Source organism: Haplochromis burtoni, unplaced genomic scaffold (assembly GCF_018398535.1).
Source record: "Haplochromis burtoni strain Fernald_Lab_line unplaced genomic scaffold, NCSU_Asbu1 Contig_366, whole genome shotgun sequence".
NCBI lineage: Eukaryota > Metazoa > Chordata > Actinopteri > Cichliformes > Cichlidae > Haplochromis > Haplochromis burtoni.
The window spans coordinates 371,311-398,475 of NW_024582727.1; the positions used below are offsets into that span (position 1 = coordinate 371,311).

At 39.8% G+C, this 27,165-nt stretch overlaps 1 protein-coding gene across 8 annotated transcripts in view; it reads right to left on the minus strand.

Moving 5' to 3' along the window:
- The window catches only part of phf14 (PHD finger protein 14), a 144,934-nt gene that overhangs the window by 40,734 nt on the left and 77,035 nt on the right, over window positions 1-27,165 (minus strand). For 3 of the 8 annotated variants that reach the window (XM_042228923.1, XM_042228921.1, XM_042228922.1), the window contains exon 17: window positions 5,605-5,722. In XM_042228923.1, the coding sequence (XP_042084857.1) occupies window positions 5,605-5,722 (118 nt within the window). Of the gene's footprint in view, window positions 1-5,603; window positions 5,723-21,757; window positions 21,792-23,315; window positions 25,743-27,165 lie in introns of those variants that run through there. The other 5 variants (XM_042228925.1, XM_042228928.1, XM_042228924.1 and 2 more) reach the window with 4 other exon arrangements.

A 27,165-nucleotide genomic window follows, 5' to 3' on the forward strand; every position in this document is an offset into this window, starting at 1 on the left:
AGGGTGTACCTAGTTTTTCTTTTTTTTTTTTTAACAGACGCTGCTTCTCCCATCCACTCACAAATTGCTGCTCATATTGAAAGCGGGATGGAGGGTGGGTGAATAACTTTTTACACCGGTTTTTGTACCAGACTGTCAAGCAGAGGGGTTGCCTAACCCCCTATATCTTGCTCATCTAGCTGAATCTCGACTGCACTGATCAGGTAATATTCTGCACTTAATGCTGGCATTTAAGAATCATTTTCCCCCCACAGGCAAAAATAGTGCATGACTTGGCATTTTAAAGCAGATAATAAAACTTTCCTTAAATACAGCTCTCATCTCAGAGTGCTTTTTAGCTGCCCTTAGTGGAGTCAATTATCTCCCCACACTTGCTATTACTGAGACACTCTGAGCACCTTGCGCCTGAAAAGGTCTGTACACCATACTTTCGCAAAAATGTCACATTCTTAAATGCCTCTCAAATGTAGACCCTGCAATATCAGAAATGGCACACACGTGGTTTCTTTCATCCATTTGTTGCTTAACCAAGCCTCTTCACCGGGCCCGATGAATTCAAAGTGAATAGTAAAAATCCTTCAAAATCAGAAACCACGTAGCCTGTTGTATACTGATGAGTTACTTTCCAAAGCAGAAATGAACAGATTGTTATGAACAATGCTTTGAACAGACGCTAAATACAAGTGTTCTTTCCTTGCTAACATAATAGAGGAAAGAATGCTTGTATTACTTTTTCATATCAGTACTTTTGTTACCATGAAATGCAGCCCTGCTATTAGCCTAGAGGTTCTCCTATTTGATTGTTCTAAACTAACCGTTAGTTAGTTTATGTCTTCTTTATAATCAGCATGTTGTGGTTGGGGATAGCATTGAAAAATGTTAAAACAACAGAGATACATTAGCTTCTGAAAAATGACTAATCTAGGCCAAAAAAAAGGTAACTGAAGAAAAGAAAACTTTCATTTCATATACACTGAGTCTTTTGACAATCAATTTAGCTTTGCTCGTACAATATGAAACTCTCTGAAATTCTGCTTTTGATTATTTTTGACTTACTGTCTAAATAATTAGGATGAAATGATTCAACCTCTCACTGATCATTCAAATCTAACCCTAACCCCACACAGAAGTTTGGCTCTCAACTGTCATTTCTGTCTAAAGAAATCATCTGCAGTTAAGAATAGAATTATGTCTTAATTCACAAGGCTGATCATCAAATCAGCTTTGTATTTTATTTCACTTAATCACTCTAATTTAGCTCTTCTTAATGCTAGACAGTCTATTTCAGTAAATTTATTTTGTATACGAGTGTTTTTTAGACCGTAGTGACTGCAGTGGCTTTAAAAGTAAAGGTAATTAAGAGGCAAGAATTGTATCACTTTTTTTCCCCAAGTAGAAGTACTTCAGGTGTTGGAAACAGGACTGGTTGTTGTAAAGAATTCTTTTGAATGGAACCAGAATCACGTTAGTATCACTGATATTATCGGTAATTAAAAAGTGCTTTCAATTCTTGCTGATCACGCCAAGTGCTTTTGCACGATAAGCCCAATTCATCCATACACAAACACTCAACAAAACCTTTTTCTATGGAGTGTAGTAGGAGTAAGTTGATGGATTAATTGTGTGTCTTGTGTGTGAGATTCAGTGTTTCCACTATGGCCTTTATAATTCCCTACCTCTGCAACAGAATCATTAAGGAAGTATTTGCTCCATAGAAAAGTTTAGTAGAACTCCATGGTAGATTTGAAAGATATGAAAATTCAGATGTAGTTATTAATTAGTTCGAGAGGCTGTCAAACATATGAAATGCAATATTATTCCGTAGAAACAAACAACTAGACAAAATCTAAACCAAAATATGTGGGATAATCTCATTGTGATAATTCATAAATGTATATTAAACATATACAAACTTAGTATAGAAAATAAGGAAATTTGTGTTTGGTTGATGTTTGTTCTAACAATTCTTCTTGGTAATGCATTTTATATTTCGTTAGTTGTTTCCCATGAAATGGTGCCACATTTTTCAGGAAAATGCATTTGTGGGTTGAAGAGCAGGGTTGATCATGTGAGTTGCACCCATTAAACGCCATGCCATGCTTGGAGAAAATTCTCTTGAGTTTCTCTGATAAACTGCTACATAAGGAATGACAGTGTTCTTCCGTTTGTCATTCTGTTTCTCCCTAGTTGGTGTGACCCTCTTTCCTGTGCATCTTTTCCAATTTGATAATGGCCCAGTTGGAATAACAACACGTTTTGAGATCTTTCTTTAAAAGGGTGTGTTCCTTTTCCTTCCCTTTTGCCTTACAGGAAACTTTATCTGCCTGGTGTTGGAGGGTCCTGATTATCCCAGTCTTGTGTTCCAGAGGGTGGTGGAAATCAAAGAGCAGGTACTGGTCTGACTTCAATACACTTCAATATTTAGACCCTCATCCTTCTGAATGTGCACAGTGCAGTCCAGAAACAGCTATTATCCTTCATTTCTTCCCTGGTGAACTGTTTCTAGCCACTGAGTTGATCTGAAAATTGATGGTGACCCGGGTGTCATCCACATATCACCAACAGCTTTACTTTCTCCATGTAAAAGTTAAGTACTATAGAAAAAACACCATTAACTATGGCACAATTTAAAGGGAAATAAACAGGCTTTCCAAACATATAAGATTTACTGTGATTTACAACAAAAAAAAATAATCGACAAACACAATTTCCTTACCCTTGTGCTAACTTTATCTTTAGGATGTACCTGATTTTACTTCAAGTGGAAGAATAGAGGTTTCACTGAACTATCCCGACAGTGAGTAGGGAAGCAGGAGTTCTCATGCTGATGTTTATAACTATAAATTACTCTAACCCTGACAACGCACAGATGACAAAGGGACCGCTCAATGATGAAAATCATACTGTATAAATGATTAATTAATATGAGAGCGACTTTTTAAAATGTATGAAAGAATGGCCTATAATCAGTTTATTCTGCATGAGTAAATGGTAAATGGTCTGTATTTATATAGCGCCTTTCTAGTCCCTAAGGACCCCAAAGCGCTTTACATATCCAGTCATCCACCCATTCACAAACACATTCACACACTGGTGATGGCAGCTACATTGTAGCCACAGCCACCCTGGGGCGCACTGACAGAGGCGAGGCTGCCGGACACTGGCGCCACCGGGCCCTCTGACCACCACCAGTAGGCAACGGGTGAAGTGTCTTGCCCAAGGACACAACGACCGAGACTGTCCAAGCCGGGGCTCGAACCGGCAACCTTCCGATTACAAGGCAGAACTCCCAATTCTTGAGCCACGATCGCCCCAGTTGAGTAAGTTATCAGTTTTTCAATCTGCATATACTTGAATATTAATTAATTAATTTGATATACCTTTATTAGTCCCACAAGGGGAAATTTCATAAGGCTGCTGACCTATTGCACGCAATGGCGCCATCTTACCCTCCGACCATACATACATTACACAAAACATCACATGGGGAAGACAGGTTAGAGAGGTATAACAATGAAAAATGCACCACATGAGGAAAGATAAGGTGAAAACTCCCCCCAGACTGAGCTCCAACAGGGAGATCAGTTTGAGAACAGAAAAAAAACACCTCTGCACATGAAAAAACTCTTAATACACCAAAGAAACACATGACAAGCAACAGGGGTGGGTAAAGGGTGAGAGACAGCCGAATTAGACAGCACATCCGGGGCTGCGTGCACTGGTCTCCTTGATCCACCGTCAGCATCGGAAGGGAATAAGCGTCGAAGGCGTTTGGAAAGGGAGGGGGGATGAGTGTGTGCATATCAGTGTATATGTATGTGTGTGTGTGTGTCCAGAGTTCAGCTGAGACAGTGTCCTTCGCCCTGCCAGGCTAAGTAAACAGTCTTCCAGCCAACCCAGGTGGCCTTGCATGGAATGGGAGGAACAGTCTAAACACAGTCATCAGGGTGTTGTTGTTCAGCTCCAGCCTTGAGACCGCAGCTGGCGCCAAAGGGGTATCCGCATGAAGTGATGGTGCTTTTTACTTTAGTGCGAACAGCTCATATGAATTTCAAAGCTGTTCTACAGTCCACCAATGTCATCCAATTTGCGTTCAGAGATGTTATTCTGAGCTAGCCCTTCCGAGATGTAATCCAGTCTGCAGTCAGAGATCTTATTCTGAGTATTCACAGCAGCCCTAAGCCTCTCCAAGATCTTATCCGTGCTGCACTCAATGAGCCCATTTTGAGAAACTCACGCCTCTTCCCATCGTTTCAATCCCAGCGGGCAGCCTTGTGGGGGTTTGAACAGCCGGTTCCGCTTTCTTAATTCTTCGATAAGTCAGGGCCAAGCCAGCTTCGATCAGCCAGAACCCTGTTACCATGGTTCCGAATAGGTAGATATCTTCAGCACTCAGGCTCACCCAAGCCCAAACTTCTCGTTGAGAAAGGGGTGTCAATTGCATTTAAGGACCAGTTGATCCAATCCATAATTCCTCTTTTAGGTTTTAGAGAACAGACTGTGAGAGAATGTTCCAGGGAAAAGTAATACAAAAAACACAAGACTAGACAAGGACATAAGAGGCTAAGGGAGAGGAGGAGGAGGAGAGGAGAAAAGTGTGACCGCCTTCGTCAAGAGCAACAGCAGAATTAATATAATAACAATATTTAATAATGTTACTACAAAAAGCATCAACAACAGAACAGATTCAAACTATATTCACTGCTTTCTATATCCATTTAATTGCAACCTGTCAGCATTTTTAATCATAACACTTCAGCAAATTTCTTTGCCATCCTACTCATTCAGGAAAAATCTGGATTTCGGTGGGTACTGTGACTTTGGACAACCCACTTCACCACCTAGGTTGTGATTGCCCTGCTAAATAATAACGATAAATGGACTGGTTCTTATATAGCACTTTTCTATTCTGAGCATTCAAAGTGCTTTACACAACTTGCCTCATTCACCCATTCACACGAGCACTTATTTCTGTGAATGTGTGTATATATACACACATTCATACTCTGATGGATGCATCGAAGAGCAACAATTTCTTGCCCCAGGATATTTGGCATGCAGACTGGATCAGACAGCGAACAAACACCAAAACTTCTGATTAGCAGGTGAGCCGCTTTACCGCCTGAGCTACAGCCATAACACCCTGCTACACTGGCTGAATGTGCTAGAATATGAAATGTGAATCATTGAGTAATTTATGTATTGGTTCTTAAAAACATAAACACAGAAGGTCTAAACAACAATTTAAAAATAACATTGATAAACTAGTATTCACCAGCTTAATGACACTTTTACTTTGTATTTAAAATGTCAAAGTAAAAGCACATTTTTGGTTTTGTTTTTTGGAATTATTTAGTTTGATATGAATTTTTTTAACTGGGACAGTGATTTAAAGGAAGTCATTTAAGAATATTATAATGGAAGTCACACGTTAGTGGAAGAACTGCCACTTACTTGTAGATAAATGTTTTATTTTATGAGTTTTTATGTTACTGTCAAAAAGAAGTAGTAGTTAAAATGAAGTTATAGTACCTCTGAACAGTAACTAACAACAGTCCTCAAGTTTCTTTCTGAGTTATACACATAGACTGTATGCACACTCACTTTAGATGAGGATGTGTCACACTCCTGGCAGATCCAGCCATATCCTGTCTGCTTGGGTGATTTCTTCAGTGGAGGGTCCAGACACCCAAAGTGATAGCAGAGTCGACACTCGTCACACCTGAGATGCAGACAAAGGGGGGGCACACGTTATGTCCCAGGCACTTAAAGCCTGAGTAGTCCTTTAATGATGAGGCCAGTTCAACAGTGATGGATGATGACAAGGCAGGTGTCAGTGAGTGAACTTTGTTAATGTATTCCAAATATCCTCTAATCACTCCATTCCCTTGACCTTACACAATCATTGTCTGCCCAGTGGTTCATATCAGTGTTCAGATAAATACAGGCCTTGGTAGTGCCAGTAGTGCCTGTAAAATCCTAAGGAGCTGGAATATAAGCCCTCTGGTGAAGCAAAAGGGGTCAAATAACTTTTAGAGTATGTTTCACAGAAAAGACATATATTCAATTGCAGCTTTTCAAACCAAAACTGAAATAAACAATCAAATTAATAGTTGATTTATGAACACATTTTTTTCTTTTTTTAGAAAATTAAATGTTCACATGCATAGAAATCTTGGGTTAGAATCACAGTGAAATTAATTTAGCATACAGATTGTAAAGTGGTAACATGGTTCTGTTCAAATTATAGAGATACAGCAACTTAAACTACAAAACCTCATTAATTAATTTAGTTTCCTTAACCAGTAGTTAACTGGGCAGCACAACGGTACAATGGTTACCACTGTTGCCTCATAGCAAGGGGGTTATGCACTCACATCTGGTGGCCATCTTGGACCTTTCTGTGTAGAATTTGTGTGTTCTGCCTGTGCTTACGCGAGTTCTCTCCTGTATCCTAGCTTCTCCCTACAGTTCAGAGACAATGAATGTAAACTTGAAAGATTGTAACAGGGCTAACACAGACAGACTGGCAACCAGTCCAGGATGAAACCCATCCCTTTGCCCTTTGACAGCTTGGATAGGCTACAGCTGGGGAGCGGAGGGGCTGGGCAATGCTGTGTAGACTCTTTCCTCACATAGCTAATCACCATTAAGTCACCATTATTGGTAGCTTACTAGCTAAACCCTGTAGATGTTTGAGGCAGAGGTGTGGTCTCTGGCTCCACTGCAGGGGAGGGGTGATGCAGCGGGCTCGAGGGGCAATGCTGTGCAGGCTGGCAGGGCAGCTGTGTACAATGTGGTAATCAACTAGGTTTGGGCGGTATAAACAGTATACAGTAGAAACGATATGAATCTGGCCAAAGATAGAGATTTTGACTATACCGCTCTACCGCAATAGTGCATGTTTATGAGGTCATCAAGCTGTGCCTGTTTTGGTCGAAAGCATCGCAGCGGCTGCAAGCTAGCATGGAGCTTACAGGTGGGGAGGAGGAGGGAGTGCTCATAAAGAAGACCAGTGCGACGTCGGTGATATGGACCTGGTTTGGGTTTAAGCTGTCAGAAGTTGAGCAGAAAAATATCATCTGCAAATTATGCCAGGTGACAGTAATAGCGAAGAGAGGGAATACAAGTAATTGGTTTTATAACCTCAAAATGAAACACGTTTTGGAATATGAGGAAAACCAAAAACTGCGCCTTCCACAAATGCCCAGTCATTCAAGTGGAAAGAAAAAAGGTGGCCCTACACACCAGCAGACTGATTTTTTCCAAGCCTTTTCTAAAGGCACATTTTACACTTTATTTTAAACAGTTTAGAATTTTGTGTTTTACCGATATTTTTTTATTCAAAAATCTTTGTGCATTTATCTTCATTTTTATTTGTTATTTAAGAGTTTTGTGTTACATTGTTTGGAAAAAGATCTGTTACATCTTAAAAAATATTTGATAAGTTTTGTAATTTTTAATATGTAAAAGATTAAGATTAAAACAAATTTAAGAAAGGTTTTGCACAATAAGTGTTCTTAAAATGGCATGCTATACTGTTCAGTCATTTTGACATATGTATACAGAAGAAAAGAATATATCACGATATATGTCATTACTGCACATGCTTCAAATTATTCCGCAGTATGGATTTTAGGCCATATCGCCCTACAGCCCTACAATCAAGACACCCATCATGATGAAGTGCTTCTAGAGGCACATTTAGACCCTGCTGCCACCCACACTGGACCCACTCCAGTTCACCAATCAACAGATGATACCATTGCCACCACCCTACATCTGGGCTCTCATCCACCTGGATAATAAAGCCTGGAGAATAACCTTCTCTTAAACATCAGCAAATCCAAGGAGCACAAAGCAGGCGAGAAATTACGAGGCACTATATGTGGTGTGCCAGTGGAGAGAGCAGACAATTTCAGATACCTGGGTGTTCACATCACACGGGACCTTTCGTGATCCTGTCACATTAACACTCTGGTGAAGAAAGCCCGGCAGCATCTCTTCTTCCTCAGATGACTCAGAGACTTCCACCTACCTTTGAAGGTGCTCAAGAACTCTACTCATGCACCATTCAGAGCATCCTGACGGGAAATATCTGCACCTGGTATGGGAACAGCACCAAGCAGGATAGATGATCTCTCCAAGGATTGGTGCACTCTGCCGAACGCATCATTCGCTCAGTGCTTCCTGACCTGCAGTCTATTTACACCAAGTGGTGCATGAAAGACTTCTCCCATAACAACAAGGTAGTCTTCGCACTGTTGAGGTCAGGGAAGCGCTTCCACTCACTTAAGGGCAACACACACAGAATGAGGAGGAGCTTCTTCCTCCAGGCTATATGGGCCCTGAACCAGGTGCAGGACTGGACTCTCTAAATATGTCTATACACCATCGCAAAATAATGTACGCCTGATCTGGTTTCTCTCATATCACATCACTGTACATGCACTTAATAAAACAATTTACTTCAATAATATTCTCAATAACTGTTTTTGACTATTCACTGTCAATTTGCACACTGCTGATTTGCATACCTTTTTAATTTTGATTTTTAACTATAATTTTATACTTGATTTTTAATTTCAGTTTATTCTTGTATCTGGTTGGGAATTGCACAACAATAAGCATTTCACTGCATGTCGGACTGTGTATAAAATTTCATCAGATCATAGATTTCAGTTCAGCATTCAACACAATCATCCCTCAGCACCTCCTCCCCCATTCAGTTTTTCTCTGCAACTGGATCCTGGACTCGCGACTGTGCAGAAATGCACAGTTTGACCCACATTATCAAGTTTGCCGATGAAACGACCGTGCTTGTCTCATCAGCAAGAGCTGAGGACTGTGGTGATGAGTCAGCATACAGAGAGGAGTTGCAACAGCTAACAGACTGGTGTAGAGTCAACAACCTGTCTCTGAACGTGGACAAAACAAAAGACATGATTGTCGACTTCAGGAGAGCACGGAGAGATCACTGTCCACTGAACATCAATGGATCCTCTGTGGAAGTTGTCAAGACCACGAAATTCCTTGGTGTCCACCTTGCAGAGAACCTCTCCTGGTCCCTCAACAACCGCTCCATAACTTGTTGGTTCATGTCTTAAGCTGTCATGTTTCATATCTGCGTTGTTCAGGTTTGTCAAGCTCGTGCCATGTAGGCATCCTGTCATGTTTCCGGTTTATTTTGAAGGGTTTTGTTTCATGTTCTGTGCTTAGTGTACACTTCCCCCGTCGCATCATTATGTGCATTTGTTTCAGCTGTTTCCACTTTCCATGATCATCCCTTGTGTATTTTTTCTGTGTTTCCACTTGTTCCCTGTCGCGTTGTCTGTGTTACCACCCCCCATGGATTCATAGCCATAGCTGTCACAGTCTTAGTCTTTGTATTTATAGTCATAGTTTTCTTCGGCATAGTCTTCTGAGTTTTCATAGTTGTATCTCAGTATTAGTTTCCCAGTTTAGTTCTAGTTCTGTTTCGCCACTGTGTTTTGTACCTTGTTTGGACTCAATGACATCAGCCATAATAAAGGTTCATTATTCGTTTAAACTCAGTTTGATCTCCTCACTCACTCACACACGGTCTGTCCCCGCAAGCCGTGACATCTAGCAGTCTCTAACAAAATAGTATCTAGCAGGACAAGCACAGTGATGAGTCCACTGTCACAGGCTATACAAAGGTCATTAGTAACTTTCACTAACACCGTTTCTGTACAGAGATGAGTTCTGAAACCTGACTGAAACTCTTATTATTCATCACCTTACAAATCAAAAGATGCCAATTATCTGCGACAATTAAATTTCTGCTGTGGTTTTAGTAAAACTAAAGTGCCTAATGTTTAAATACCTTTTTGTATATATGGTTGTTGGGGGTGTTGGTGCCTGGGATGTTGGTGAGGACCACACTCATGTGTCCACAAGGGGGGAAAAAAGGTTAATGACTTATCAGAGGAATACAAGATGATAGATATCTCAGCCTGTTGCTGGTAGTGGAGCTGACATTTCATTTTGCTACCTGATTTACCTACAGGGCTGGGAAACCTGTCAATATTTTCGAAATTCAGACAAAACTGAGATTATTCTACTCGATCCTAAAAATCTTAGGAAAATGTTGACAGTTTTAGGTGCAACCCTAGAGCAATCAGATTTACTAAACGATAATGTCTTAGAGATCAGTTTTTTCCACAACTGTGCAGGCTCTTTCAGGGTTTCTGGCAAAATCAAATCTAGATTTCCTGTTTTTGAGTGTAACCAGTGGTGTGCACCTTGTAAACCCTCTGTATTTACATTAATAGGCATCTCTTATAGACTTTGACAATGATATGCCTACCTCATAGAGAGTTCTGGTGTTACTGTGTACCAGTACCAAGTTTGACATGTAAGAGGCATCAGAAGGAGTCTTGGGTTTTGGACGATATTCATCTGCACGTAGCGTTTTCAGTGGGACATTGAAAACTCTACCCCCAGATGAACAGAATAAACCTTTTGGGATTTCCCTTCCTGGATGATTGAGATGATTGAGTTGTAATAGCATCTGTGTTGGATTACGGAGAGACTTACCAAACTTTAATAAGCATTTAAATTTATGGAATGTTGCCCTCTTGCACAAGACTAGAAAACCCACGAAACAGGTGCAATACACACTGTGGTATTTAAACATTAACCCATTTAGATTGACTAAAACCATAGCAGAAATTTCATTGTCACACATAATTGGAATCTTTTGATTTGTAGAGACATAAGATAACAACTGCTGCACATTAGCACAAATATGCCAAAGCAGGTGGATCTCTCTGTCTCTCACATTCACTCACACACACACACGCACACACACACACAGTCTGTGCGATGAGCTGAGCTGGCCTATCTGCTAGGGAAACAATGAGAATTTAAAGTACCCTCCAGCCCCCTAGTGAACAGAAGACAAATGACCAAAGTGTGTGGGCTCCACTAATGAGCACATTCCTATTGTTGCACACAAACTGCCAATTGATTTCACATGAATCTCCAACTAAGGAAAAAAAGGAACGGGAAAATTCTTCCGTTTCGCTGCTGGAGACCCTTGAAGGCCTTTCAAATTCACAGGAGGGCTCTTTAGCAAGCCTGCGACGACTGCACAGATGCTTCGCTAATTACTCTACTTGAGTGCACTTTTTGTAATATTTGTTGTGCATTATGTGGAAGATCTCTGAATTAAAGCACCGCTTACTGATATACTTTTTTCCCCCTTTCTGTATGTGTGACAGTGCAGCAGTTTTTAATTTCCATTTCTCTATGGATAGCAAAATAAGCTTCATTACACTTTTCAGCAAAAGAAAGTTCTATATTCGGGTAATTTCAGAAGTTTACACTAAATGTTGAGCAACACAAGCACAGTCTACATCTCTAAGAGCACAACATTTGGACCGACATTAATTATTTCAATATGAGGAATCCTATGCAGAGGAAGCACATCCAAATGACACTTTTCATGTAGTGTAATGTAATTAACTATAAAAATGTCAGTTTAACACAAACTAACAGATCTAACAGTCAAAAACATAGGAACCTACAGCAGTAGCTGCAGCTATCGAGCAGATAGTGTCTCAGCACATCAGAGACTGTCTACCCCCCCTCCCACGACCTCCAACAGTTTGCTTACAGAGCAAATTGGTCTGCGGAGGATGCCGTCACCCTTCATAGAGCACTGAGACACCTGGAGAACAAGAAGAGCTATGTGAGGATGTTTTTTGTGGACTGCAGCTCAGCATTCAGCACCATAAACCCAGACATTCTCAACGCCAAACTGGACCACATTCATATTCCCCTTGCCACCTGCTCCTGGATCAAAGATTTCCTCATCAACCGGCCTCAATTCATCCAAGTTGGCTGCCTCCACTGTCACTTCGCACCGGATCCCAGCAGTACTGCATTCTCAGCCCCCTACTGTATGTTCCGTAAACCTATGACTGCACACCAACCCAGCCAGCGTGATTGTCAATCAGAATCAGAATCAGAATACTTTATTAATCCCGAAGGAAATTAGGGTTACAGCAGGCAGCACGCTAATGGCGCATGCTCACTTACAAAGGAACCTTCTGACCAGACTTACACGAACAACACATTGGGAAGACATGTCAGAGAGGTAGGCTGATAGGAAAAAAACAACGAAAATACATAACATAAGGTGAGAAGAGGAGGGAAAAAAAACTCCACTCAGACTTAGCTCCTACTGGGAGAACAGTTTGATAACAGAAAAAACACCTCAGCACAAAAAGCACATGACTATCAATACACCATAGAAACACAAGACAAGCAACAGGGGCGGGTAAAGGGTAAGAGAGAGCCGGTGTAGACAGCGCATCCAGTCCATGTCTGCGCTGGTCCAGTCGACCGCCATCTTCCCCAGGAGGGGACAAGCATCGAAGGCGTTTGGAAAGGGAGGGGGGATGGGTGTGTATCAGTGTATGTGCGTGTCCAGAGTTCAGCTTAGACAGTGTCCTTCGCCCTGCTAGGCTAAGTAAACAGTCTTCCAGCCAACCCAGGTGGCCTTGCGTAGGAGGCCCACCTGGGTTGGTATGCGGTGGTATGCTGATGATACCACCGTAGCTGGGCTCATCTCTAATGGAGGTGAGACAGTGTACAGGACGGAGGTAGAGAACTTGTCCCACTGGTGCTCAGAAAATAACCTGCACTTCCTGCATGTCCTGAGAAAGATTAACCAGTACCAGAAGCTCCTGCTGCTGTCCTTCAGCTCCTCAGTCCTGTGCAGAGGGTAACTAGCACTGCCCACAACATCATTACCTGCCCTCTGCCACCACTGCAGGCCATCACCAGTGACCCCCATGCACCCTGCTCACCACTCATTTGACCTGCTGCTTTCTGGTCAGCGCCTCAATCAGGTCTCACACCTCCAGACTCACAAACTGCTTCTTCCCCTTGGCCATTTGGAATTTCAATAAACAACCAAGAGCACAGAACAAGGCAGCCTTATGGAGTTCAAACAGATGCCAGTGATCAAAGGAGAAGGGCTAGATTGCAGTGAGCTGATAGGAAGGCAACAATAACACAAGGATTTACAGGAATAGTAGATTTGCATCATGGCTTTGTCACTGATAAATCTGCAGTAATTTTTTGATGCTATCATGTCAGTATAGACCAAAATCACTTTCTATTCCAGCTCGGTAATAATGTGGTAATAGTGGAGTAACAAGGTCTTGATTTTTATGAGTTAACTTCAGTAATCACTACTTCCAAACTATCAACTTGTCTTTTAGACACCATTTCTACAAGACTGCTCATGAATATGATCAACCTATCTCTATTAATCAGCTTTGTACCACAGGCCCTCAAGCTGGCAGTAGTTAAACCGTTACTTAAAAAGCCATCACTTGACCCAGCTGTCTTAGCTAATTATAGGCCAATCTCCAAGCTTCCTTTTATCTAAAAAAAATCTTGAAAGAGTAGCTGTAAAACAGCTGCCTGATCATCTGCAGAGGAATGGTTTATTGCAGTTTCAGTCAGCTTTCAAAGCTCATCAGAGCATAGGAATAGCTTTAGAGACAGTTACAATTGATCTTCTTCAGACTCTGACAGTGGACTCATCTCTGTGCTTGTCCAGTGTTCAATACTGTTGACCATAATATTCTGGTACAGCTATTAGAGCATGCTGTTGACATTGCAGCTACTACACTACTTTCACTACACTAAGGTCAATTAAGGAGTTCCACAGGGTTCTGTGCCGGGACCAATTCTGTTTACATGATACATGCTTCCTACAGGCAGCAGCATTAGAGCGCATAGCATACATTTTCGCTGCAGATGACACCCAACTTTATCTATTCATGGAGTCAGATGACACACACCAATTAGTTATAATGCGAGAATGTCTTAAAAACATAAAGATGTCTAAATATCCGTTTCAAAATTCAGATAAAAATGAAGTTGTTGTACTCAGCCCTAAAAATCTGAGTAATACTATATCTAATCAGATGGTTTCTCTCGATAGCATTACCTCCCAGGTGGCCGCTAGTAACACTGTGAGGAATCTTGGAGTCATTATTGACCAGGACAATGTGCGTATTAAACAAATATGAACAACTGTTTTATTCCATTTGTGCAACATCTCTAAAATTAGAAATGTCCTGTCTCACTGACGCTGAAAACGTTCATTTTCATTCATTCATTACTTCTAGGCTGGAATACTGCAATTCATTATTATCAGGATGTACTAAAAACTACATGAAAAGCCTTCAGCTGATCTAAAATGCTGCTGCAAGAATATTGACAGGGACTAGAAAGAGAGCGCAGATTTCTTCTTTACCAGTTTCTCTACATTATTCGTATTTAACACGGAGTCAGAGTTGAATTTCAAATCCTTTTCATCACATACAAGGTCTTGTGTTAACACATCACTCTGCATGTATTAGTTATTATTATTAATCTGGCTTTCTTCCACAGTGTGTCTTTATCCTGTCTTCCTCCCCCAATTCTCAACCGGTCTCGACACATAGCCATCCCTCCCTGAGCCTGGTTCTGCTGGAGGTTCCTTCCTGCAAAAGGAGTTTTTCCTTCCCACTGTCACCAAAGCATTTACTATGGGACCATATGATTATTGGGGTTTTCTCAGTTTTGTCTGTATTATTGTGGGGTCTTTAACTTAACCTAACAACCTAACTGTTGTTGGGATTTGGTGCTATATAAATAAAATTGAATTGAATTGAAAGTTATAGCTACAGTAATATTAGATTGAAATTTATTTAAACAGATACTAAACAGGCCAGAAACTGGGGGTAATAATGTGAAACAAATACATGTCTATGAGGAAAAACCAATCAGTATTATATTGGTGGAAATATGATGACCTAACATGGACTGAATGGTAAATGGACTGGTCTTATATACCACTTTTCTACTCCTCATGAGCACTCAAAGTGCTTTATACAACTTGCCTCATTTACCAATTCATACAAGCACATTTTCCTATGCTTTTTTTCTAAGCAAGTGCCATCTATGTATCATTCACACACATTCATACTCCAATGAACGCATCAGAGAGCAGCTTGGGGTTAGTATCTTGCCCAAAGATATTTGGCATACAGATAGGAGCCATCACCAACCTTTTGATTTGTAGATGACCTGCTCTACATCCTGAGCTACAGCCAAAGAATCTGTGCATTACAATTTTCACATACTGACTTGTGTTAGTAACCTCATAATAAGGTAATACTGACTAATGTTTAACATATTAGCATACCGGGACTAAATTATAATGCTAGAATTAATCCTGCTTCACGCCTCTAACACCCTTCTTTGTTTGAAGGCAAGAGTGTAAATATTGTGCTTAATGTTGCAGCTTCTTACTTGGAAACAAAGTGTCTCTTTCATATTAGTTACCTATTAAAAGCAACCTTCAACAAGTGTGACGATTACTTGGAAATGTGTGGTAGGGGAATGTAAGTTACAGTTTCACAAACCAACTGCATTTCCTACTTGCCTAATATCAATACATTATTTTGGTTATGTCACTTTTACAAGCATGTCTGTATAAGATAAGTTTCCCTAATTAACATTTTCATTTCAAATATCAAAGTTTTGCCACTCAGCATTAATCTTGGAAACACCTACAGGCATAATTTAATTTTCAATTTTAGGAGTCACCATGATAAAAACTGCATGTGAAAAAAACAAACAGTCAAACTGGATATAATGCTTGGTCTTCCCTCACAGTACTGAACATACACGCAGTTGTATGACATTGTGGATTCTTAAATGGCTCCATTCAAAGTCAACATGGAACAAAATACATGCTAATTCTGTTATGTGCACCAAGCCATTAACAAAAAAACAAAACAAAAAAGTTGTATACTTATAATAGCCACATCATTTGACATCTGAAATGTCCTTTGGTCATGTAGAATATTCACATACTTTTACTTAAATCCATTTGTGGTCTTTAATATGCTTTTAATTTATTTTTAATTTATTTACTTCCTCTCCAGCATATTTTGAGCCCTTTTGAGGATATTTGTTACCACTGCTACGCAGACGACATCCAACTATATATATCTTTTAAACCTGAAGATGCTTCTAAACTGCGAATTTTAAATGTGTGTTTGGAAACCATCAAAGGTTGGATGGCCGACAATTTCCTCCAACTAAATGAAAATAAAACTGAAGTCCTGTTATGTGCTCCAGACAGACATGTACCCAGCATAATGAATGCTCTTGGTCCCCTTTCAACGTTTGTGAAACCATCTATCAGGAACCTAGGGATAACCTTCGATCCTGCTCTTACATTGGATACTCACGTCAAATCTCTGGTTCGGTCTTGCTTTTATCATTTAAGAAATATTTCTAAATTGAGCCCCATAATAGCTCATACTGAACTGGAGATTGTTATTCATGCTTTTATTTCATCACGACTGGACTATTGCAATTCACTGTTTACATGTCTAAACAAGAGTTCCCTGGGCGTCTGCAGACTGTCCAAAATGCTGCAGCAAGGCTTCTGACGAAAACATCGAAATACTCACATATAACACCGCTGCTTATACAGTTACACTGGCTCCCTGTCGAATTCAGAGTCCACTTTAAGATTCTGGTTCTCACATTTAAGGCTCTTCAAGAACAAGCACCATCATACATCATTGAACTCTTACAGCCCTATGCCCCTAGTAGGTCTCTGAGGTCTTGTGGTCAGGGCCTACTTGTTATTAAGTATACGAGACTGAAAACTAGGGGTGATCGAGCTTTTGCTACTGTGGCCGCCAGACTGTGGAATTCTCTTCCTCAGAACTTAAGATCTGCTGATTCACTGATTACTTTTAAAAAACACCTAAAAACACATCTTTTTAAAATTGCATTTTGTTAATTTTTGACTGTACTTCGTCTTTTTAATCTGTGTCTATACCTTGTAAAGCACTTTGTGATCTCTTATCTAGAAATGTGCTATATAAATAAAATTTTACTTTTTACTTACTTAATGAGTGTCATTCACAGCAATGAATGGAACTACTAACTACTTTGTGTTGAATTATTAAGTACCTGTGTATTAGTCAGTATTAGCAGTTCACTGGGAATGTCTACTTACAGAAATGTATTAGCTCATGTACTGATATCAAATATTCAAATATTATTTTAAAAAAAGTGTCTGTGATATTTATTCAAGGTGCTGGTATGGAGAAGGCTAAATTCATAAAGGTACACTATGTAAAATCTCACCACGAGATATCAGTCGATTGCAGTCAACTGAATTCTGTTTTCTTTCCCCTCCCAATTGCTGCAGTGGCTGCTGTGGGACAAACATCTCTGGTCGCTGTTTATCTGCAGTGAGTATGGGCTGTCAATCCGCTATTTACCTCCGCTGTCAAAATGTGTCCCCATATTCACTTTGGAGGAAGCTGTAAAACTTTGTGAAGGGAGTCCAATACAAGTGAATGAGTCAGTGAAGCTCACTTCTATCCAATAACAACAATACTGAAGCAGGTTGTTGAGGATATCCTGAACTCATTCGGCATGAGCGCTGCTATTTTTGTTGCTATTAGATGGTGTTAGAACTACTTCAAAGACAGTTTCACTATGTATGCATGTGGCTAGAGACCACCCACACATGCAAAATGTAATTAGGAAGAACCACTGTACTGAAGATGGCAGGGCAACATTGGCTTACACAAACCGGTGCCCCCTCCCATGCAATTTTAATTGGATTAATCCTAAATTTATGAGAACACATCAGTTTGTTGCAAGATGTGCACCTGCAGACATACAATCTTGTTTAAAATATATTCACGCTGATGGATGTGGCTTAATGGTTAGTTGTTGTTTGCCCTTCAACCCAAAACTACATTTAATTGGTCAGTCATTAAAACATTTGCCCAGAAACCTGAGTGCACGATCATAGACACTTCCCCTGCATTCTGTGGTTTCAGCTGTACAATGGTCAGTTTGTGGCCCTGTTGTTTGATCCACATAGTGAATGTCGTTTTCAGTTGCTTCCCAGTCACCTGTAAGCATCAGCCTTTATCTCCTGCCAACATTACCCTTACACACAGAGCTACAGCAAGGTCTTTGATGTTATCAAAGCAATTTGGCCCAGCTTTAATCATTGGGAAAATTGAGTAGTTCCCCCCCTCCTCCCTTGTACTTGTACTAAGCAGACAAAATCCAATCAGTCATATAAGAGATTATTGATTGATGTAATCTTATTGGAGGTGAGGTGATGGACGGGACATGACTGATTGCTTTTGTCTGCTACATGTCTTGCTCTCAGTTGGCGATTCATGTCCACTTTGATCTGGTGTTTAATCTTTTTCTGAAGTTCTCATATCAGTCCCCAGAGACAGGTTCTCACCAGGCGGGGCTGATGGCCCACAAAATCCAAGTTGGTTACATTTGATCTCGTCCACATCTTCAAAATCACTCTCACAGTCCTGACGAGATCTCTTAAAGAGAAGTGTCACTGCTCCCGTATCATATCAAATCATATCGCCTGCAGAAATATTCACCGATTTGTCATTAGAACTAAATTGAATCATGCTGATCAGGAAATAGACGACAAAACATTACATCAAGTTTAATGATGAGTTCATCCCATCCAACAAACCTGTGGTTCAATTTTATAAGTTTATTACTTAGTTATAATTAGCAAAATATTTTACAGAAAATTCTTGCTAAGCAACCTAGCTAGGTTCATTGACAAACTCTCATCCAAACATAGTCAATTCTGGTTAAAAAAACAAACAAAAAAACCCCACTACATTTCAGCCAAAACGCTGAGGTTTAAAGCTTAAAAGCAATATGTGATGTGTTTTATATATATGCCTGAACCGTTCTGGTCAGTGGCCAAAATTTGATAATCATGATCTAAAAGTAAACATTAAAATGTTATACATGTATTTTCTACACAGTTAGTTCCCTGCTCCACACTTTACTAACATTAGCCACAATAACATACTGTTCACAACAGACCAAGCAAAAGCTATGACAAAAATCTTAGATTGGCCGACAGCAGGTTGATTCAGCTAACTGATCATAACTGGCAATGTAATAAAAAGCCCACTTCATAAGGTTTGTGTTTGGATATCAAACTATTATCTTTCCATTAACACTCACTCTAAAAAGGACAACATGTTTTACTATATAGCTTATACATTGTGTTTTTTGTTTTTTGTTCTTTTAAATATGATGTGTGCTCATAAATGTTTTGTGTGTATCATAATGGGGTAATTTAAGTAAAGTGTACACAAAGCACTTTTTTTTTTTATTTGATTCAAAGTACTGACCAAAGTAATCTTGTCCCTTTTCTCTTCAAACCTTCACCAACACACAGCAAATATTTATATTATGAAGTATATTTATTTCAAGTATAATCCAGTCTTAAGCCTGATCCATTTTTGGTACTGAATTTAGCGTAACATATGGTCAAATGAGACTACGGGTGAAAGGGATACTTTTGACCAACAGGACCATTATAGCTGCAGTTAGGCTGTTTCAGATACACAACCCTTTTACAGTGAATATGTGTGTTAATGAAAATTAAAACTTGAACTCTGCTGTTGCTGCCTTTCAGGTCTCCCTGTGAGGCTAAGCGCATTCATTTTTTTTTTTTTGGAGGACTGCATTCACTCTGTGTGGCCGAATACCTAGGAAAATGGCCACAAACACGCTACTATGAATTCTGTTTAATAAAGTGAGCACAGGAGTGTTTTGTCTTGAATTCAGCATCACTACGGTTAAACTCCCCCAAATACTAAATAAAATAATGAGAAAAGTTAAAATGATAGAAATCAATCACTTAGAACAGCAAATGTGACGATAAAACATATAATCGGCCATGTTATTGATACTTGTTTCTATGCAACTGCTGAATACCATGAAATCATGTATTGAAAGTGGTTTTGTAACCTCAAAAACTTCAAATCTTTGCAACAGTGTGTTTGTGTCTGAGCCCGAGCTCAAATGGCTGAAACAAGTAAGTGAATTTGTCAGAACCGGGCAACACAATTACCTTGGAAAAGTCCATGTGACAGGAATCAATATGACACAAAGCACTCAGCCATTAACTCCTCTCCATAACAAAGTGTGCAACTGTCTTTCCAAAGAACAGTTGATTATTGAACTTAGAAAGCCTTTTACTTTTTGATCTACTATTTGGTCTATGCAACGTTACAAAACAGCTACTGTTTTACAAGATAGGAAATAATGAATGGACTGCTGAAGTTGCACCTATAGAAAAGTTAAGTCAGATCAGGTCCCTTTATTAGCTTATCTGACCACAGCTTATTCACTGCTGGGACAGAAGAGATAGGAAGAGAGGAACAGGAGTGATCTATACAACCCTCACCTAGTGTTTTGTTTTTGACTGAACATTTTCGTATTTTGCAGCAGGGGGCCCCATTAAACTGTGTATCAATCGACAACAGGACTGAATTCACATTAGATATGTTGTCCTCATGTCTGAAATTTGCTACAGACAATCGTCTAGAAATACAAAGACCTTGTAGCACACTGTAAATCCATCAAACCAATCTGAGGTGAAGGAATCAGTTAAGATATAACGTTTTGATATGGCCTTGGGGTTCAAGATGTAATGATTAAATGGGCAAAAGGCAAACACTGAAGTTAACTGGATATCAAGAACAAACCAGTTATGGACTAGAAGGAAACCACGACAACTCTGGGGAGCATTCAACAGACCCACACAGTGGCAAAGTCACAGGACTAACAGATGGGGAAGAGACTAATAGATTTTAGCTCCTTGGCCACACCTCCCACACAGCCCCAGTCCTCTGGTGTTTTCTGTTTTAAATGTGGGGGAAAAGGGTGAAGTCAGCAAAAACAAACTGCCACCATTAAATCATCTTCCTGAATCTAATGTCAGAGCAGTAATGGGAATGCACCCATGATCGCAAAGGTTACTCCTTTCTTGAATCTCTGTGCTAGCTTTTCTTTCTCTGTATTCCTCTACCCCTCGTGCTCATCCCCTAACCATGAGTCAGCTGTGGCCAAGATCATGTCTTATTTGCTGGCTGCTGTTCTGCCATAAAACACTCTTTACTTGATGATGGATGGAGACATCTAAAGCTCACCATGGTGAGTTGGTTTCACCTGAAGGAGATGCCTAAATTAATGCTGCCACCCTGTTCAAACCCAAAATTTCCCTCTTACATCTTTTCCAAATATCGTTTGAACTCCAAAGGCTCCCCGGCCTCCTGCAGAAACAGTGCATCTTGTTAATGTCTGCTACTAAATTTGAGTCTTTATTTATATTCAGGATGGCAGCATTACAAATTGAGCTAAATCTCAAGAGATAGTTTCAACTGGTAAAAAAAATCCTAACCCAGCTTGCCTTACATTTAAAAGTGACACATAAGATCCCTAGATGCATCTTTTTAAATTTTTTTTCCTTCAGTCCAAGAGAGATACACGACCTAGTCGAAGATACTGTGCAGAATAACTCCTTCAAACTGAATGCTGAACACTGGAGCCTGCTATAGTGTTGGTCTCTATAGCTAATCTCTTTCTTATTAACAATGGTATGGGGATACACACACACACACACACATACATACATATGCATATATACATGTATCGCCAGTCTGTCGCAGGGCTAACACATGGAAACAGACAATCATTTTCACTCACATTCCCACCTACAAGCAATTCCCTTACTAACTGCATGTCTTTGGACTTGCATCCTCAGACTGTATGCTAAGCCAAAGAAAGAAGACTGAGGACAACAAAGTATGAGTATATTAAAAAGATGGCCACAACTCACCACATGGTTAGTGGATACCTCAGGCAGGAGAAACCTGAGAAAGAAGAGGAGAAAGAACAAGTGGCTGATACTGAGAAATCCTACCAATGGCTGGATAAAGCTATTGGTAGGACAGCACAGAGAAACTAATCATGACAGCTAAGAAACAACCAGGGTCTTGCCTGGTGTGGTAATCCCCACACCAGGCAAGACCCTGGTTGTTTATGCTGCAAAGATGCCCCTTGAGACAGTCCAGCACACAACAGCTGGATACAAGATGCTAGCAGGCAGGACATACATATATAGACCCCCATAACCAAGCAGCTGGCATAGTATACAGGAACATCTGTGTCGAGTATGGCCCTAAAATTAGGAAGTCAAAATGGTGGTTGAGAATGACCAAGCTAAGATCCTGTGGGACTTCCAGATACACAAGAACAAACTGGTGATGGCTAACGAACTGGACACAGTAGTGGCAGACAAGCATAAGCCCGTAGTGATAGATGTAGCCATACCAAGTGATAGAAACATAAAGAAGAAAAACAAGAATCTCAAGAAATACCAAGCGCTACGAGAGGAGCTCCAGAAGATGTGGAAGGTAAAGGTAACAGTGGTCCCTGTGGTAATCGGAGCATGCAGGGCAGTGAGCCAAGCTGGGCGAGTGATTCCGAGACATCTGTCCAGAAGAGCACAGTCTAAGAACAGGTAACATACTGTGTAGGTAGATGACCCGAGTTTGAAGTTTGTTTTTTTATACATACATTCTCTCAAACACAGAGACGTGCATGGAGGGAGGGAGGAAGGAACATAGGTCCTATGAATGAAATGCTTTGATTCAGCCAGTTTGTTCTAGTAGTGTCTGATAAACAATATGGCTCGATGTGAAACTAATGATATTAACACAGTATCCGAGAAACATGTGGTCCAGGTTTTGCACTGATTATGAAATGTAATGCGATTTATATAGCACTTTTCTAGTCTTACTGACCACTCAAAGCACTTCAGAATACAAACTTCATTTAGCAAAAAATTCATATTCTTTGTGAAAGCTGCAATACCTGTACTACACAAAAACGGTTCCAAGCGGGGTTCGAACCAAGAACTTTTTTTGCTCCGAGGTCGTAGCACTAACCACTTCACCGCAGCACTGGCCGACTAACAACTATGTGTGTCCAAACAAGGCAGTGTTAGCTGATAGCATTCCACTCGCTTGCCCAAATATGGTCATTTTGTCTCATAAATAAATCAATTTTAAAAAAATACATTTCAAAGCCTACAATATAGTGACTTTACAAATCAAAGAATGTTGTCATAGTGGCTGTGTCCATCTTTTTGCCCAAGGTTCTCACACATTTCTGTATTCTCTCTAGTGGCCTGTATTTGACTTACTGCTCCGTAATGATAATAATCACTTGTATGCCAACGTTAGGCCTATGACATATCTGCATCCTATTACGGAAAGACATCAGCTGGCTTTATAACAACATGTATGCTATGTTACAGTTAATGTACAGTTAGCAACAAGTTTATTGACTTCAGGGCTGACTTCAGTGTCTTTTGTTCTTAATCTTTTTTTTTCCATTGTTCGGCTTGTCCAACCACGGACCTAATTGTGAACGTGGACGATTTTCTGTAGTATGAAAACCGAAAAAGAAAACATTAACATCCCACAAATAGAAGGTTTGTAGTTACTTTTGCTTTTTTACCGTCTTTGTTTTGTTTCGTAAAAATTTTGTCACTGCAATAACACAATCAACCACATCTGTTGAAACTTTACGTAGGCCAAGAAGCAATATTTCCTCTGCCCCCACCTCCACCAACAAGGCCCCTTCGCAGGCGATAAATCACAGATGACAGAGGGCACTACATGCACAAGCGGACCGCCATGCCGCAGCTTTACAACAATTAATTAACTGTCTGACAGTCATTTATCATGGCAACAATAAGGTGAAAAAGTCAAGAGTTTATTAAAGCTCTGCTTATTTTTCAAGAGCTATAGACCATAGGAAACACTTCATATACATGTACAAATACATATGCAACATTCACATTCTTACTTCATACAGAATGACAGTAACACAAAACACAATTAATCAGAAAGAATCCCTTAAAAGCAAATCTGTAAACAAATATTTGCCAGACAAAGAAACTTCTCGAACACGTCACAAATCAGAGTTCGAACTCGGCAACACAAGCTTAAGGTTACTACAATTAAGTATGTTGGCACAAAGTGAAGACATGTTTGGCCTTTTTAATAAATACTGTACACTGCATCACACTAAATGACTACCTGTTTTTCAAAAGCGACAAGACAACATCACTAATTTTCAGTTTGAAGTTATGGTACAGATCTGATATAGCCATGCACTGTAGAACTGATATGCAGTCTTTGAGACTGACTAGGAGACTAGGAGTAATGGGATAAGGACTGGTCAGGAGTCAGTAGGTCATTCTGCAATCTTATCCCAAGAGAAAACTCCATGTGGTGCTGTTTCTGGACAAACTCTGGAAAAAGCAAACAGCAGTAAAATGCCTGCAACTGCAGTAACTGTTCTCAAAAGCATGCATATATGGCCCCAAATAGGCAATGGAGTGACATTTGAGGGCAGAATCTGACACTTGTCAGAAGCCCTGGGAGAGCAGCAATAAGATATTGTTTTGACAGCACTTCGGGCCACCAGAGACATGCAAGCAAAGCTGCGCTTCTTTCTGAGGACGTCAGTTTAACTGTCACTTCAAGATATGAGACAAAGGAAGACTTCTAAATGTGTAAAGACATTAAAGACACTAAAGACATTAGGACTAATATTTAAGTGCTATTACTGCTAACTGCTAACTACACTAGCTCCTTCCGACTACAGCTGCTTACCACAGTTTATTACTTTACTCCTTTACGTGATACAACAGAAACTTTGTGTATTAGAGATTTTGCATTTTCTGTACATAATAATCCTGTTTCTTAATATTTGTTCTCCTCAGTATTCATCAGCACACAACACAACAATCAACTTTAGGAAAGCCCACGTTCAAGAATATTTCCAGTTAACCATATTTAATAATAGACACCATTGACCAGAACCGATAGGTCACACAGGCAGGTCAAATGTGTGGCACACCAGAGTAGAAGCAAAGCAAAGCATGTCGAAACGCTGGTTTCAGAAGTACGCCTAGACGCATAGAGAGGGTTACGTTGAGATATAGTCTAAAGTGCTCCACAGCAGCACATTCAGCTTACTACAGGACTTCCTTTAAGAAGTTAAACGCTAAACCAAACAAACTTAGCTGCTTTATTCATTGAGAAAGCTTTATCCTACTCGACTGATTATACTTGAAATCAATCTTAAGGAAGCCACAAAGTGGGCAACTGAACTTTGCATTAAATTGCTTTCTTTTTTTTAATGAACAGAGCAATACAGGTGTTCATGTTTCACTGTTACTGTCTAATGTTAATCTAAAACAATTTTCAAAAGGAAATACAGCACACATTAAAGAAGGAATGACAATATTTCATGAAAACCATTAAAGATAACTCAAATGTATTACAGATCTTAATTTCAGGTGGCTTAATAGTAAACGCTGTCATTTTCTACTTGTTTTTTTTTTTTTGCTCATGTATTTTAGTCAGTCATCAAAAGTGTTTAAATCCTAACATGTCTTGCTGCATGCAGCTGTGTCCAAATAATAAGATAAGTTAATGGTCATATGTGCAAGCAGTTGAGAGTCCAACACTAATAAAAATATAGTAATAAAATGAAATATAACTGTGTCTGACAACAATTCATCATGTAGGGCTCCATGTTTTAGATTCACACAGATCTGCTCAATTTCGTTGGTCCAGTTTGGATCAGAGGTGGCTGTGGGGCGGCGTGATGGTCTCGTTCTTCAGTCTGACTTGACTGCCATTCTTCAAATGCTTCAATTTGTCTCTCTCTCTCTCTCTCTAAGCCAACGGTCATCTGTCCCGAGTTCTTATGGGAGGTGAGGTAGCTGCCCCAGCTCTCACAACCTGTGCAATGCAAAGATAGAAAGAGTCAGGGCAGCACACCTCACACCCCGACCAGAACCCCTGAAACTCAAATGCTGCCTCAAGAGCACCAAAAATAACACACAAATACTTTAGTACTCAAGCGCTGAGCTCATTCCAATCTGTTAAAATGACACTGGTCCTGAAAAGGTATTTGACATGTCAATGTGAATGAAAAACTAATATTTGTAACATTCATTCTACATTAGTGTGATACTTTACACTACAGACACTACTTAGCAGATTGTTGCAAAAGAAAAGACATTAAAGATTTAAACTGTTGAATAAAACTCTAGTTAATAATAGGATGCCTGAATCAACCCAGTACAAGTGCTGGATGATAGATGATGGTTTTATTTCAACTCAAAAGAATCCAAACACCAAAAAAGTGTTTGTACTCTTCTTTGTTTCCTGTCACTCATTGGGGTATTTAATAGTCACAATAGAATTTTCTGCACTTTTTTTTTAATTTAAAGGATGTGCATTTGTTGCTACAGTATTTGTCTGATCTTGAAAAGAAGACAGTGAATTCTAGAGCACATAGTAATTCACACTATCCACACTATTTATACCGAGTAAAGAAAAAGAAGAGCGGTACACACTAGAGACCACTGAGTGTCAAGCTTTTTTTGAATGACTTAAATCAATGATGGAACTGAAACAATGAGTAAAGTAGAAGAGATGAGAATTTATAATTTAGTCACTGCAATAAAACTGTAGCAGAATTACAGAATTGATGCTGAACCCTTTCTAAAGTTATCCAAAAGCTTGAAAAAAAAAAAAAAAAAGCAAATGTTCATTTTGCACCAACAAACAAACAAACAAACACCCGCAGATTAGGACAGATGTTTTACAAAAATGAAAGAAAAACACAAGTGACTTCATGCATCATCTTTGAATTTACAATAGAACGGCTAAAGTTATATTTCAACATAACCTTTTAAAAACTGATAAGGTGCTTAAAGTTACAAGTCTATGTGCACTCTAGAGCAACAAGACAATGTTCATGAAGGGAACTGTGTTCAGTGGGAAGTCTGAATAATTGGGGGAAAAAAATCTGAGGGTTTCATCACAGGGCAATGTCCTGACAAGGTCCCCATTATTACCAACTTTTTTTAAATTATTTTTTTTCATAGAATGCCAAATGCCAAGAAGAATTCTGTTTATTAGACACCTGACATCAGGGGTAGAGGAAATTCTGCTGTTCATTATGCCTTAATGAACTGTGCAAATGTATGTGGCAGGTCAATATAGAGCGCCTATGGAGAAGAAATCGTCAACCCCCTCATTCTGCAGAGCATAGGCAGCCCGAGCCTAATGAAGACTGAACTTTAATCATCAGGAGGATATGGTTGCGTCATGGGACACACACACACACACACACACACACACACACACACACACA